The sequence below is a fragment of the Chanodichthys erythropterus genome, chromosome 10 (genome assembly GCF_024489055.1).
Source record: "Chanodichthys erythropterus isolate Z2021 chromosome 10, ASM2448905v1, whole genome shotgun sequence".
Classification (NCBI taxonomy): Eukaryota; Metazoa; Chordata; class Actinopteri; order Cypriniformes; family Xenocyprididae; genus Chanodichthys; species Chanodichthys erythropterus.
The window spans coordinates 35,308,309-35,324,075 of record NC_090230.1 but is presented as its reverse complement, the minus strand read 5'-3'; the positions used below and the strand labels follow the sequence as shown (position 1 = coordinate 35,324,075).

Below are 15,767 nucleotides of genomic sequence, written 5' to 3'. Positions count from 1 at the left end.
GAGTTCTGGATTTTTTTATGTGTTGCTGTGCAGTTTCTAGGATATTTTGGGTGGTTGTCTGGGTGTTTCTAAGGTGTTTAGAGTGTTTCAGCCTGTTTCTCTATTTATGTCGCTAAGCTGTTCTGGGTGGTTTTGGTGTGTTGCTATATAGTTTCCATCCATCCATCTATTTGTGTATTAGTCCATCTATCCATCCATACATCCAATCCATATATCCATCCATCTGTTTGTGTATTGGTCCATCCATCCATCCATCTATTTGTGTATTAGTCCATCCATCCATCCATATATCCATCCATCCATCCATCCATCTGTTTGTGTATTTATCCATCCATCCATCCATCCATCTCTTTGTGTGTTGGTCTATACATCCATCCATCGGTTTGTGTATTTATTTATCCATCCATCCATCCATCCATCTGTTTGTGTATTGGTATATCCATCAGTCCATCCATCCATCCATCCGTTTGTGTATTTATCCATCCATCCATCTCTTTGTATGTGGGTCCATCCATCCATCCATCCATCCATCCATCTGTTTGTGTATTGGTCTATCCATCCATCTGTTTGTGTATTGGTCTATACATCCATCCATCCATCCATCCATCCATCTGTTTGTGTATTTATTTATCCATCCATCCATCTAACTGTTTGTGTATTTATTTATCCATCCATCCATCTAACTGTTTGTGTATTAGTCCATCCATCCATCCATCTCTTTGTGTGTTGGTCCATCCATCCATCCATCTCTTTGTGTATTGGTCTATCCATCCATCCATCCATCCATCCATCTGTTTGTGTATTGGTCTATCCATCCATCCATCCATCTGTTTGTGTATTGGTCTATCCATCCATCCATCCATCTGTTTGTGTATTGGTCCATCCATCCATCCATCCATCCATCCATCCATCTGTTTGCGTATTGGTCTATACATCCATCCATCTAATGGTTTGTGTATTAGTCCATCCATCCATCCATTCATCCATCTGTTTGTGTATTAGTCCATCCGTCCAGCTGTTTGTGTATTTATCCATCCATCCATCCATTCATCTGTTTGTGTATTGGTATATCCATCCGTCCATCCATCCGTTTGTGTATTTATCCATCCATCCATCTGTTTGTGTATTGGTCTATACATCCATCCATCCAACTGTTTGTGTATTAGTCCATCCATCCATCCATCCATCCATCAATTCATCCATCTGTTTGTGTATTTGTCTATACATCCATCCATCTGTTTGTGTATTTATTTATCCCTCCATCCATCCATCCAACCATCCATCTGTTTGTGTATTGGTATATCCATCTGTCCATCCATCTATCCGCTTTTGTATTTATCCATCCATCCATCTGTTTGTGTGTTGGTCTATACATCCATCCATCCATCCATCCAACGGTTTGTGAATTAGCCCATCCATCCAACCATCCATCTGTTCGTGTATTGATCCATCCATCCATCCATCCATCCATCCATCCATCCATCCATCCATCCAACCATTCAAATATTACTTGCCAATCTTAAAAATAAATGTACAGTAATAAATTTACAGCCTGAAGGCAATCTTTTTAAGTTTCATAGTTCTACGAAAAGCCATCTGTAAACCCAGGAGGATCATTTGAACCTATGCACTGCACTAATTAACCAATAATGTCACATCACAAACTTTATTGATCTCTAAGGAATCATATAGAACCAAATTTTATATAAATTTTGCTACTAAGTACCACTTAAGAGTCTTTATTGGCACCACATGATATTTACCCTGGTTTTGCAGTGGTTTAATGTTTGCATATGCCCTATGCAGTTTACTATAAAAAATAAGAGCATCTTGTTCCCTTTTCTTAGTAACTGACATAAATACCCTGAAATGTTTTGTACTGTAAGTCCATATTAAGCAAAGAGAGCAAGGGTTGATTGGGTTCTCTGTAAGTGGGGGGCCAAGGGTCACATACAGCAGCTTGAAATTGTTTTCCAGGATCACTTAACATGCACCCCACAGCCTTCAAACGGTAAGACCACTGATGGGCCAAATGCTCCACTCACCAAAGGTGTGCCTGCGGGCACCATGGGGCACTGTACTGATGATATGTGCCCAGCGCGGCTTTCCTTGGAGAGAGTGAACGCAGCCCCAGAGGCCCAGCTGATGTTTCCAGCACAGATCTGCTCATGTGTTGTGTATTATTCAATTATAACTGTTTCATCTGTAGGGGGTTGAGTTATATAACAATACACAGAGAATCTATTCATGGGAATTCACTCTGTAAAAGCTCCTGTTTCCAATTTAACACAACAAGGGGGTTAACAACCCTCCTGTACTATAGCCTAAATGTATTGTTTCTTTTTCTAAGATCTCATGCTTTAAGAATGGCTTAGTCTGCATCTATACTGAAAACGAGAGACCCAGTGTGGCAAAACCACTGTGCACTTGCAATGTAAGCAGCCACACTCTTAAAATATAAAGGTTCTTTATTGGCATATAAGAACCTTTAACAGCCATGGGACCTTTTCATTGCACAAAAGGTTCTTTATAGTGGAAAAAGGTTCTTTAGATTATTAAAATGTTCTTTGCACTGAGAAAAAATTTAAGATCATTTCACTAAAATGTTCTTCGGTTGCATCACCATGCTTTTGGAACCTTTATTTTTTAAGACTTTTGATAATAAAAAGTCAGTGTGTTGACCATATAAGGATAGTTCATCCCAAAATTAATATTCAGTCATCATTTTTATCACCCTCATGTCTTTCCCAAAAACTTTTGTGGAATTTTTTTTTTTTTTTTTTTTAATGTCTTGTGTTAGGTTTTTTTCTCCATACAATAAAGACAATTGGGTCCAATATTGTTTGACTTTCAAAATATCAACTTTTCCGTTCTGCAGAATAATGAAAGTCATACAATTTTGAATGGCATGAAGGTTGGGCATAATTTTGAATTATCCCTTTAAACCCCTTTAATTTTTGTATTACACTTTCTGAAACATATCTATGATCAATGTTGGGGCAGTCGTGGCCTAATGGATAGAGAGTCGGACTTGTAACCCAAAGGTCATGGGTTCGAGTCTCAGGTCCGGCAGGGATTGTCGGTGAGGGGAGTGAATGTCCAGCGCTCTCCTCACCTTCAATACCACGACTGAGGTGAGACCCTTGAGCAAGGCACCGTACCCCCAACTGCTCCCCGGGCGCCGCAGCATCACCATACTTGGCCACATGTCACTTCACTTCACTTCACTTCATCATGCAGTCAAGTCCTTTACTAAACAAGACCTTCACTAGTCAAGCAATATTTAACGAAAACAAAATGTAATGTGTTGTGGCAGTTGATCTTTAGACAAATCATTTGGCCACTTCCATTGCTCTTTACAGGGAATCAGGTTTCATCCTGTTTTCAGTAAAAAATTCTGTGCAATGGGTGGCAGGAACAATGAATGCAGTCTTTATAGTTCATCTGATCTGAGTCCATAATCACTGAAGGTAAGTGGGGACCTCAGCAGAGTCAAGGTGGGTAATATAAGAAAGACCTGATTATAATCTAATAATTTATGTGGGGGAAAAAGGTCTTTTTCAACTACTTTTGAACTGATGTTAATAACACGTCATCAATAAGATGTAAATTTAAAATATCTACTAGCTAAGGTATGCTTTAATTCTAATGATGTGTCAATGACGTCAGCATGGTGCAACCATTTTGTATACTCTGATTGTATACTCATTAAAAATATTTTAACCTAATTTTTTTAGATATTTGTAATGGAAAATGAGACAAAAATTAGTAAAATAAAGAAGGTAATCCTTTTTAGCAGTGTATATTCCTAAACACACTGGTTTATTATGGAAATAAACCAGTTTTTACCGTTTACTGCATTTTGTTAGTTATTTACCTATAATGGCTAATGAAGTCTTGCACATTTTGCAGGAAATTGCTTGCTTCCGTGTTGAAAAATAAGGTGTATAAAACTAAAGACAAAGAGCCAATCGCAAATCGGTAAAGTCATTGTGTCACTGCAGCTGCCATTAGAAGCTGGTTGCTATTGAAACAGTCAGGCCCTGTCCCAAATGGCACACTTCATGTGCACTTGCATTCTTGTGGATTTACAATGGTCGCCACGTGCGTATGTCCAGTAAAGGGATAGTTCATCCAAAAATAAAAAAAATTCTCATTTACTTACCCTCAAGTTGTTCCAAACCTGCATGAGTTTCTTTCTTCTGTTGAACACAAAAGAAGATATTTTAAAAAATGTTGGTAACCAGACAGTTGATGGTAGCCATTGACTTCCACAGTAGGGAAAAAATATTATGGAAGTCAATGGCTAGTGTCAGCTGTCTGTAGGGTCTCACATTTGTCATTGTGTGCGCGAGCTCCCCCCTTTTGCGAACAATATGCGCCCTCGATGCTCACTTTGCCAAGCCCGCGAGCTCCACAGCAGACGTCTACCTGACAGTCAAAGTGGCATTACGTCACAAAAGTGTGGACATGGAGGAAGATCATGAGGGCCTCAGTGTTCTGAGATGCGCACTTCCAGCCTGAAAAATGCAGTTTTTTTCATGATGTGAGCATTTAGCAACAACATTTAAGATACAGTTCTTGTTAAATTTCATTGGTGATTTCAGATACAAAATACAACTTTAGAGAATTTGATGTTTCCCATTCAAAAACATCCAAAGAGATCCGGACCAAACAAACCAAACTACAAGTGTGAACGCACCCTTATTTTTTTGTCTGTTTTGTCTTGTTCTGGATGAATTGATCGCCCAATAAGTAAAGGGATTTTATTGAATTAGCTTTATTGTCACGCTTACGATAGCAGTGTTAATGAGTTTGATATTGCTTGCTGTCGACAAACCTTTAACACTGAATAAATTTCTATTAGTTTATAAGTTTTCTTTTATCAAGCTATTCCTGAAAAGGAGCTGCTACTGTTAAAGATCTAAAACACTTCCCTACTGCTTTAACAACCCCCAGCGATCACTTTTAACATCATGTGACGTCTTTTGTGCTTATAGCCTAGAAGAAAGTGACCTGTAACTCTGAAGTCTGGTTTTAAACAGGAGCGTAAAGTTAAAGTCTGTTCCCCGCTGGTGCGTTCTGCTTCTGAACCCCGTTGAGAGGGTCTTCTACACTGACGCATGCTGCATGAATATTTGTTAAGCTCCTCAGGGCAGGCCCTTGAAGTCATTTGACTGGATACATAAATGTTTAGAGCTTGTTAAAAGCATATAAAAGTCTTTCCTGCTCAGTGCGAGGAGGACACCAAAGGTCGAGCTCTGAGATGAGTCTGAGTCATTACTACACATATTTATGTCTTTTAACAGATGGCACTGATAGTGTCGACATACTGGACAGGATCCTTAAACAGTCTTAAATTTAGTTTTCGTCAAATATAAGGCCATAAAAAGTCATACATGACCAACCCAATTTGAATCTTACGAAACATACGATTCTAAACTTACTCATCACTGGGGTTTAAACAGATCGTACGAAAACGTACGAGTGAGATTGTACGAATTCATACCAAATTATCCACCAATTAAGCAAAACGTAAAACAGTTGCGAACTGTTGAAACAGCCTATCTTAAATGATATAAAGTGTTTAAAATACAATTTCAAGAGGTTTTAAATTGGAGGCTAGAAAAACAAAAATCACAATATGGCATAATGTGATTGATTACTAAACTTCAAAAGGCGCTCATTTAATTAAATAAACGTGTGCTGCACATTTGAAAGTAAAAGGCTTACACTTTCAGGGCTATGTGAATGTATATCTGAAGGGAACTGATAGTATTTTCTTTTCATATTACCTCCTTATAATGCTAAAGTAGTGTTTCATTGTTTACAGAGGTAACTGGGGTAACCGCTATATATCTGCTCTTCCATTAGCACCATCTACTGTTAGAGAGTGAATTTGATGAGTTTTACCAATTCAAACAAAATAATATTTAAAGGTCCCATCGAACGTCTTTTCGAAATATGTAATATAAGTCTAAGGTGTCCCCTGAATGTGTCTGTGAAGTTTCAGCTCAAAATACCCCATAGATTTTTTTAATTATAAATATGCCTATTTTGGGGCATCATTAACTATGCACCGATTCAGGCTGCGGCCCCTTTAAATCTCTTGCTCCCTGCCCTCCCGAGCTCTCGACTATAAGTGCAGTTATACAGTGCATAAACAAAGTTCACACAGCTAATATAACCCTCAAATGGATCTTTACAAGATGTTCGTTATTCATGCTGCATGCATGGATCGGATCATGTGAGTATAGTATTTATTTGGATGTTTACATTTGATTCTGAATGAGTTTAAGGCTGTGCTCCGTGGCTAACGGCTAATGCTACACTCTTGGAGAGATTTACAAAGAATGAAGTTGTGTTTATGAATTATACAGACTAGGGCTGGGTGATGTATCGAATGCTTTTGTCACGCGCATTTCTTCAGTAAAGCCGGTTCCCTGATTACCACTAAATCGGCATCACCTGCTTTCAAATGAAGCGGCATTTAATAGACAGAGCCGTAGTTCACTGATAAGACACGCAATATCGTGCTCAATATCGACGGCGATACATATCGATATTGAACGCGATATTGCGTGTCTTATCAGTGAACTACGGTTCTGTTTATTAAATGCCGCTTCATTTGAAAGCAAGTGATGGCGATTTAGCGGTAATCAGGGAACCGGCTTTACTGAAGAAATGCGCGTGACAAAAGCATTCGATACATCGCCCAGCCCTAACACAGACTGCAAGTGTTTAAAAATGAAAATAGCGACGGCTCTTGTCTCTGTGAATACAGTAAGAAACGATGGTAACTTTAACCACATTTAACAGTACATTAGCAACATGCTAACGAAACATTTAGAAAGACAATTTACAAATATCATGTAATCATGGATCATGTCAGTTATTATCGCTCCATCTGCCATTTTACGCTATTGTCCTTGCTTGCTTACCTAGTCTGTTGATTCAGCTGTGCACAGATCCAGACATTAATACTGGCTGCCCTTGTGTAATGCCTTAAACATGAGCTGGCATATGCAAATATTGGGGGCATACATATTAATGATCCCGACTCTTACATAACAGTCGGTGTTATGTTGACATTCGCCTGTTTTCCAGAGGTCTTTTAAAGTCTGCGTGAACCGGAAGTTGCAAACGTCTTTTCTCCAGTGCTGTGACGTATTTCCAAGTGAAACGGAATATTGAATAGTATAGTTTTATTTTAGTATAATAATATAGTTTTATTTTAGCGCTCCTCCTCTCCATCTCTTGCTCATAGCAGACTAACGGTCGGAGGGGAGTGGTTTAAGTGTTTGCAACCCAAGCCGTCAAACTGATTTCATCTGAAAAGGGGCACCGTTGCAGAGGGGAGGAGCATTTTCAGATTTTGATTAAATATTATGCCAAACAATTTTTTTGTGTGGATTGACTTTCACGGATGAATTGTTCACCACAAAACTAGCAATTTGAGTTAACAAAATAAATAAGGTCAATTTTGATTTCATGTGTACTTTAAACAATTGAGACTTATATAAGAACGAGGAAACAATGGAGTTTGAGACTCACTGTATGTCTTTTCCATGTACTGAACTCTTGTTATTCAACTATGCCGAGGTAAATTCAATTTTTGATTCTAGGGCACCTTTAAATAAATGATTCTTAAAATAGCATCTCAACATCTCTGCTTGCAAAAACCAAAAGGATAGTGATCAGAGGAACTACAGGATCTTGAGGGTGTTGAAGAATAACTTCTCCACAAAATGAGTCTTCTCTCTGTTGTGTCTTGAAGTAAAAGTTTTTACAATGGCTAATAGACAAAATCCTCAACACTGTGATTTACTGTACAGCTTTTACTTTGATCGCTGTCATGCATGGTTGAAGTTTGCACAGATTTATGACCTCAAACACTGCCAGAGAAAACTATTTCCACAGTAACATCTTCAGTACCTCCTGTGTGAACTGACAGATTTGTGATTTCATGCAAACGACCCTAAAAAACCATAATGCGTTATGATTTGTTGATAACCAGTCATATTTTTAATGGCTTGACATTGTAAGTTTAGCGTTTTATGAGAGAATGCACCATTTGCTGACGGGGATAAAACTAAACTCTTGCCAGTTTAAATAAAGGAACCTGGAGACAGATTACTTTTGGCATTTAGCACGATAGACTATTTTTAACATGTCTATTTCCTTGGTTTTTATGGGTTTCTAGTGTTACTAACAAAAATAAGAAAACATTGATTGCAATTTTTGAAGCCCCGCCCCCTTTCACCACTGCGCTCGTTGTGTTTCGTCTTCCGGTCCGATTTCCACAGCATGAAAGATTACGGATTTATGAAAGAACCACTTGTTTTAAAATCTTCCCGGTCTACTGACATTTGTTATGACATCCGCTTCAATCATTACAATGCTGATGATAACTTTCGTTAACTCTACAATAAGTCAATCCAAGTCACCAGCTAATTACTGCTCGACAACGATGTCGTAGAAATATAGAGATAAGGCAAACGGAAGTTCAATGACAAAATGGCTGCGCTATAGTTCCTCTGGCGCACAAGGTCTAATATTTTTGAATAAACAAATGGTTGAAAAATATAGAATTTAATTAACAAATGAATGCATTATTTTTAGACACTGCACTTACATTTGAATCACCTATACATTTGCTTATACAAAAAAAAACAAAAAAAAAACTATTATTTAAAGATGCACAATATACAGATTTTAGCCAATATTTGCATTTTCTTAATTATCACTGGCACTGGTGATTTGATTTTTCTTATATTTGAAGCAAATATCAAGCATATTTTCCAACCTTTTCTTTTTAACTCAAATTTTTACAATGAATGCCAGATTATGAAAATATTCCATGCGCATTAAATAATTTTAATGACCAATTCTACTGTATTGATTTATATCAATCATCGTATCACTAATATTATTCTACTATACAGACATGTCACAAAAATCACCATTTAAATCAATTAATGGTCAATGACTTCATTGAAATCAATGATTTCTGTAATAAATTCATCTTTTAATGCAAACTTCGCCACATCTCCATGTAAAACAAAGTTAACAGATTCAATTGAACAATTTGACAAGCACGATATCAAGCACATCTTTCTATGTGCATCAGATTTATCCTCAATGTCCTATTAGAAAACTGTCAGTGACAAGCATTTTGGCTCCAACAACAAACATGTTACATCAGAACAGCTTTGAGTGCACGAGTCACTGACAACTGGAGCATTACCATGGAGACCAATAACAATTTGTATTTACAAAAATAGGTCCGGGAGGCTGTAGTTGTTTCCACATGCATTAACAGAAGCACAGTTCTGCCTGAGAGAGTCTGAATGTCGCCCGATCACACATCTTGTTCCCTGCTGGAGAATCTTGTAGCTGTTCTTGGAAATCATCTCTGCCTGCTCCAAATTCTCAAATGCTTCCGCTGCTACTCCGAAAATAAAATTGTGAAGGCCATGATGATACAGCAAAATGCCACGTAAGGGCTTTTGCGCTCACCTGAAAAGTAATGTAAAAGATCATTACCAGCAAAATAATAAATCATACTAAAAAAGAACAAACCATACATGAAACAGTAGTTTTAATGACGCTGTGTACCTATTCTTGCACATTTCCAGAATATTCCAAGAAATCTGAGGGCAAAAGGAAAGGGTTTAAGGTTATTGCTTGAACAGATATAATGTAAAACAATTAAAAATGAAGCCATATTAACATCAGCAGCAGCTCTGGGAACTGTGCACTGACTTTACTCGTTTAAATTAGAAAAAAAAAAATTACCAATAATATTACAACAAATGCAACATTTGTAGGGCTGCACGATACAGAGCCGTAGTTCGCGGACAAGCTATGCAATATCGCATTCATAATCGAAGGCGATTCATCTGCTTTACTGATGAGACACGCATGACAATCTCATGGGATTAATCGTGCAGCCCTAAACATTTGCATAGAATATCAAAAGTTACATACACTCCACAAAAAAATGTCACATCTTTTATTTCAGTTTAATATAATCAACAACTGCCAGACCCTCTTACCAAAAGGTTAATTAACAAAATTGTTAAATTTAACTCCTTTCTAAGATAAAACGGACCAGAAAAATGCCAAAAAAGCGAATGTGTTATTAGTCTTGCTGCCGTAAAATAAGTAATATTTATAAATGATTAATATATATATATATATATATATTATTCAGCAGGGATGCATTAAATTGATGCATTAAAGGATTAGTTCACTTTCAAATTAAAATTTCCTGACAATTTACTCACCCCCATGTCAAAGATGTTCATGTGTTTCTTTCTTCAGTAGAAAAGAAATTAAGGTTTTTGATGAAAACATTCCAGGATTTTTCTCCATATAGTGGACTTCAATGGACTCCAAACAGTTGAAGGTCAAAATTACAGTTTCATTGCAGCTTCAAAGCGTTCTACACGATCCCAGACAAGGAATAAGGGTCTTATCTAGAGAAACCATCGCTCATTTTCTAATTTTTTTTTTTACATTTTAACCATAAATTCTCAATTTGAACTAGCTCTCTTCTTCTCTATTAGAATTCTGGCAGTGTAGACACTGCTAAGTGTATTACTGCCCTCCACAGGTCAAAGTTTAAACTAAATTGTCATATACAACCTGCTAGTAAAAGTATATAACAATTACTTAAATGTATATATAAATTTTTTTTTATTTTTTTTTTTAGAAAATGAGCGATGGTTTCTCTAGATAAAACTCTTATTTCTCGTCTGGGATCGCGTAAAACGCTTTGAAGCTGCACCGAAAATGTAATTTTGACCTTCAACTGTTTGGGCTCCATTGAAGTCCACTATATGGAGAAAAATCCTGGAATGTTTTCTTCAAAAACCTTCATTTCTTTTCGACTGAAGAAATAAAGACCTGAACATCTTGGATGACATGGGCGTGAGTAAATTATCAGGAAATTTTAATTTGAAAGTGAACTAATCCTTTAAAGTGACAGTAAAGACATTTGTAAGGTTACAAAAGATTTCTATTTCAAATAAATGCTGTACTTTTGAAATTTCTATTCATCAAAGAATCCTGAAAAAAATGTATCAGGTTTTTTTTTTTTTAATCAGCATATAGCATATTACATTCAGACAGATTTTACTATATTTTTGATCAAATAAATGCAGTCTTAGAAGAGAAAGTCTGTAAATGTATATATCTGTTAAATGTTGATTTAGCAGTACTTCATGGCTTGAAACAGACATTGACGAGTAAAAGAAAAAGCAGAGGGCCGAAGTCTTAGAGCAGCTTCAGTCTACTGACTGCTTGTCTAGGAAGCGTGAAGCAGAAGATTACAGGGGGCAGAACTAGATGACTGACGAGATTCACAGGGGCTAAAATGTCATAACAGACGCCTGACAGAACGGAGATCTATGAGCAGACGGGCATCTGGCATGAACAGAAACAACAAACAGAGGTCAGCGAGAACATCCACTGTCAACAGTCTGCGCAGAGCCCTGGGAACTAAACCGTGCCTCCGTTTTACCAACATTAAACAAAGCATTAACACAATTCTCCAGGGATTCATACCCTTGTCCTTCGCATCAATCATACAAACGTGACTTAATATTTTATGTCCTTTCACCCGATCATTTACTTTGTGAGCTGCCAGATTCTGTCCATGAGTACTTTGCTGTAATTCACTATAAACGCCAAAATGGACGTGTGTGACAGTGAAAACAAACACAGTTACCGGTAACAAACAAGGCTCAGTTGTACGCAGTTTGAGGGGGTGCGAAAACCATTACTTTAATATGTAGCGACTCCAGCTAATTTGTCTTGGATAATGCATGTGTTTGTTGAGATCAGATCGCTGGATGTGAATTATCTCCTTCATTTCCTGGTCCTGTCGTCTGAAGTCCAAACATGTGGTGAACACCTTGTTGCTCGAGTTCGACATTAGAGGATCAGTTCATTTCACAGACATCTCCCCAAAACAAACAATGACACTGAACTTAGATTATAAAATATAGAGTTGATTTTCAGTTCACTTCTTGTTTCTGGGAATTAAAGCCTAATTTTTCTTTAGGTATCCTATAATAAGGTCAAAAAACACTTTAAATTTTGCATAATATACATTGCAGTGAGGCTGTCACGATTCCTCGATTCAAACGGAGTACTCGATTTTTAAAAAATCCTGGATTGCAGTTTGCACATGTCAAATAACCGGCAAAATACCGGTGTTGTGCTGAATTTCGACTCCCTGCCAGATTATTTCACCCCCCTATTATTGGTAAGTTTAGGAGTAGGTATGGGGCAGGGGTTAGGGGTGGGGTTAAGATTAGGCAATCAGGTAGCGACTTCACCGAGGGGGTTAATAATAATTTGGCAGGGGGTCGAAATTCAGCACAACACCGGAAGTGGTGCATTCCACGGATGAGAATCCATGAACCTTATTATTAGACCGTTTTCACAATGTATAAAAAAAAAAAAAACATTTAAAAATGATAATATAGCATAGTGCTATTGTGAAATCACAAAGGCTGCATCTTCAAAAAAACAGCATCATCTCTACCGAATCAGACAATGGCCCGATTTCACAGAATAGGGCGTTGCCTAAACCAGGATTAGGTCTTAGTTCAATTAAGATATTTAAGTAGCTTTTATAAACATACTCTAGAAAAAAACATTACTAGTGTGCATCTTGAGACAAAACAATGGCAGTGACATATTTTAAGATCTGTCAGTACAAGTTTCTTTCAGTTAAAACAGCTCAAACATGCACTTTAGTCTGTGACTAGCTTAAGCCTTGTCTGTGAAACCGGGGGAATAACTCTAAATTTAGTGCATTTTGATCTTTGAAACTTTGCAGACCTTTTACATTCACAAACAGCTACATTACACACTACATGAAAGGTAATATCCGAAAAAGCACAATAGGGGAACTTTAGTTGTGTTTGTATTAAATGATAAAACAAACCCAGACCTGTTTGAACAGCAACTTTAGCCTTTAAATCACCTGTCTTTAGGTGCTTAACGCAGAAAGACTTTCTTACATCCATGGCATATTTATTTTAAAATGGTCAGAATGTGTGCTATATACGTATGCAGATGGCAGTAAACGTACCCGGTTTTGTTCTTATCCAGCAGGCTGGGAGCGAGAGCTCGAATATAAGCGCAGGTGCAGATGAGCAGTAAGATAACTGTCAACAGACTCTGGAAATTAAATATGGCAGACTGCAAGAGAAAAAGAGAGGAAATTAATCACTTATTAATGAACAACTAAACTTATAAGAACTGTAACCCCAAAAAGTGGAATATTTAATGCACATTTACTCCCAATCTTTTTTATTGGTTTTTAGGGACAGTACAGAATAGGACATCATGAAAACAGTAAACAATAAAATGTTGTCCATTATTAACCCCTTACATGATCCCCCTCCCCAAAATCAATAAAAAAAAAAAAAAAAAAAACAGAAAAAAACAGAAGTAAACATGAAAAAATTATACGTGTGTGTTTTAATGCACATTTAAAGAGCTTTTTTTGTTTATAATATATAAATGGTTTAGCTTATTAATATTCTTTGATAAACTGGTGGGCAAAGGAGGGCAAAACCATGATGTTATTTTTGGTTTAACAGCCTAGTATGTATTCACTCTGAGGTGTTGAGTACATAGATAATATTAAGTAATTTCTGATAAAAAAAAAAATCTATTAACATGTAAAGAAAGTACAACAATGATTGCAATGAAATCTAGTTATATCCATCTATAGTAGACAGAAAATTATTTTTCATGCATCCTAGCATAGCATATACGTCTGTTATGACATCTTGCGCATGATTTTACAGCTTCTTCTGTATTTTATAGATAAGAACCATAATTGTTCAAATTAATTAATTAATTAACTGATGAGGCATTTGACATAAAAACCCCTAAAAATCAATTCTAACCATAAAATAAAGAAAGAAAATTAATTTGTGACATAACTTTCATCTTAATTTAGTGATTGCATTTTATTTCCTCTTCTTTTTTTTGAGATTGCATAAATAATATTTATCATTTTTTTGTGCATTTTATGAAATCCCCAAAGCAATAAAAATACAGTAGAAACAGTAATATTATAAAATATAATGACAATTTAAAATAACTAATTTTAATATATTTAATATATTTTAAATGCAATTTATTCTACTGGTGGTAAAGCTGAATTGTAATTATTTTGTGCATTTAAAAAAAAGCAACATTTCATCAAATGTGCAGAAATAAGTAATTTCTGGCAATTAAAATTATTTTTATGCAATTTCCAAATATGTATTTACAAATGTAGGAAAATAGCTAAGAAGAATATAATGACAAGTTCATTTATTTAAAAAAAAAAAAAAAAAAATCCATTAAAAAGTGTAATATTGTTAATTATTTATATATTCCACAATATTATAATTTATAATTATAATCTAAATATATATAAATATAAATTATATATATATATATATATATATATATATATATATATATATATATATATATATATATATATATATATATATATATATATATATATATATATATATATATATATATATATATATATATATATATATATATATATATATATATATATATATATATTTTATATATAAAACACATTTTCATTTCAGACTTTTCATTCACCACTACTTCTTTGGAGATTGCATAAATAATATTTCATTGCAGAAATGACTTCTTATTGTGCAGTTGGCTTGAGTTCAAGGCCCATGTTCTCACTGCCACATCACACTCGCAGCTCAGTACTCAACACTGTCAAATGGTGAATTCAACAGAACTCAACTGTGACAGTTCAGTATGGTGCAGAACAGAGCGATATGAACACTGCCTTCATCAACACGACCAGCTACTTTCTGTTGTTTATATTCCGCATCACATTTAACAGTTCGCTTCTGCTGCCATCGGGTTCATTTCCACTGACCCGTGGACAGATTTATCGCTACATCAGACAGCATGCGAGGACGTACCAGTCAATTAAATCAACCTGACAGCTCGTTTCTATTTCACTTTGTACAAACTATTTTAAAATAACAGTTTTATACTCACCATCTTGATATCCCCGGCGAGCCAACTCACACATCCGGTGTAGGGTGGAAATTGCGTCACCGGTACGGCAGCCTGGAAGCGCGAAGTATCGAAAAGCCGGATGAACAGAGAGGAAATGAAAGCAAGTGCTGCTGCAGGAGTGTGTTAGATTGAGTTCAAACTGATTTAACATACAACATCCATTTCATCTCGGAATGAGGTGAGACTATGCATGCGTAGAGCGCAATGTGATCGCGATATTTATAGGGAAAGGCTCCTGTTTTTATAGGGAAAGGCTCCTGTTTATGATAAATATGATGATGGTGTTTGTGCTCTCTGTTGAAATGCTGATTAGTTTCCTCTCATAAACAAAACACAGACTAATTCCTGCATCAGTCATAAAATGATGCATACAAAAGATATAAACAAGCAAGAAATATGAGAAACGTAATTTGTTTTTAGATGACATATAAGAGCATTGAAGAGGGTTTTTATCAACATTACATTTTTTTGTTTTGATTTCTGTAGTTAGTATTATTGCTGTAAAATAAGAATATTATTAATAATAGATTAAAATATAATACAAATTTGTTTATACTATATATATATATATATATATATATATATATATTTTTTTTTTTTTTTTAGTATAATCAAATATACATATATACAGGGTGCGATTTGTAGGGAATATATAATATAATATAATATAA

The 15,767-nt window shown here is 35.8% G+C and overlaps 2 protein-coding genes across 2 annotated transcripts in view; one reads left to right on the top strand and one right to left on the bottom strand.

Moving 5' to 3' along the window:
* Window positions 1-8,636: 8,636 nt before the first annotated feature.
* tmem167a (transmembrane protein 167A) lies at window positions 8,637-15,204 on the bottom strand. The gene is made up of 4 exons (XM_067399048.1): window positions 15,076-15,204; window positions 13,109-13,218; window positions 9,619-9,653; window positions 8,637-9,519 (listed from the first exon to the last, which is right to left on the bottom strand). The coding sequence occupies exons 1-4, from the start codon at window positions 15,076-15,078 to the stop codon at window positions 9,449-9,451; spliced, it is 219 nt and encodes a 72-aa protein (XP_067255149.1). The 5' UTR covers window positions 15,079-15,204; the 3' UTR covers window positions 8,637-9,448.
* Window positions 15,148-15,767, top strand: part of xrcc4 (X-ray repair complementing defective repair in Chinese hamster cells 4) — a 43,466-nt gene continuing 42,846 nt past the window's right edge. The window contains exon 1 of the mRNA XM_067399047.1: window positions 15,148-15,274. Within this exon, the coding sequence (XP_067255148.1) occupies window positions 15,270-15,274 (5 nt within the window). The 5' untranslated portion in view covers window positions 15,148-15,269. The remainder of the gene's footprint in view (window positions 15,275-15,767) is intronic.

What these genes read in the sequence shown, in the direction of transcription:
- tmem167a (XM_067399048.1), bottom strand. An exon ending in CTGGATAAGAACAAAACCGG is followed by an intron (nt 9,654 to 13,108) that starts GTACGTTTACTG and finishes TTTTGCCCTCAG; the next exon opens with ATTTCTTGGAATATTCTGGA. An exon ending in CTGGAAATGTGCAAGAATAG is followed by an intron (nt 9,520 to 9,618) that starts GTACACAGCGTC and finishes ATTACTTTTCAG; the next exon opens with GTGAGCGCAAAAGCCCTTAC.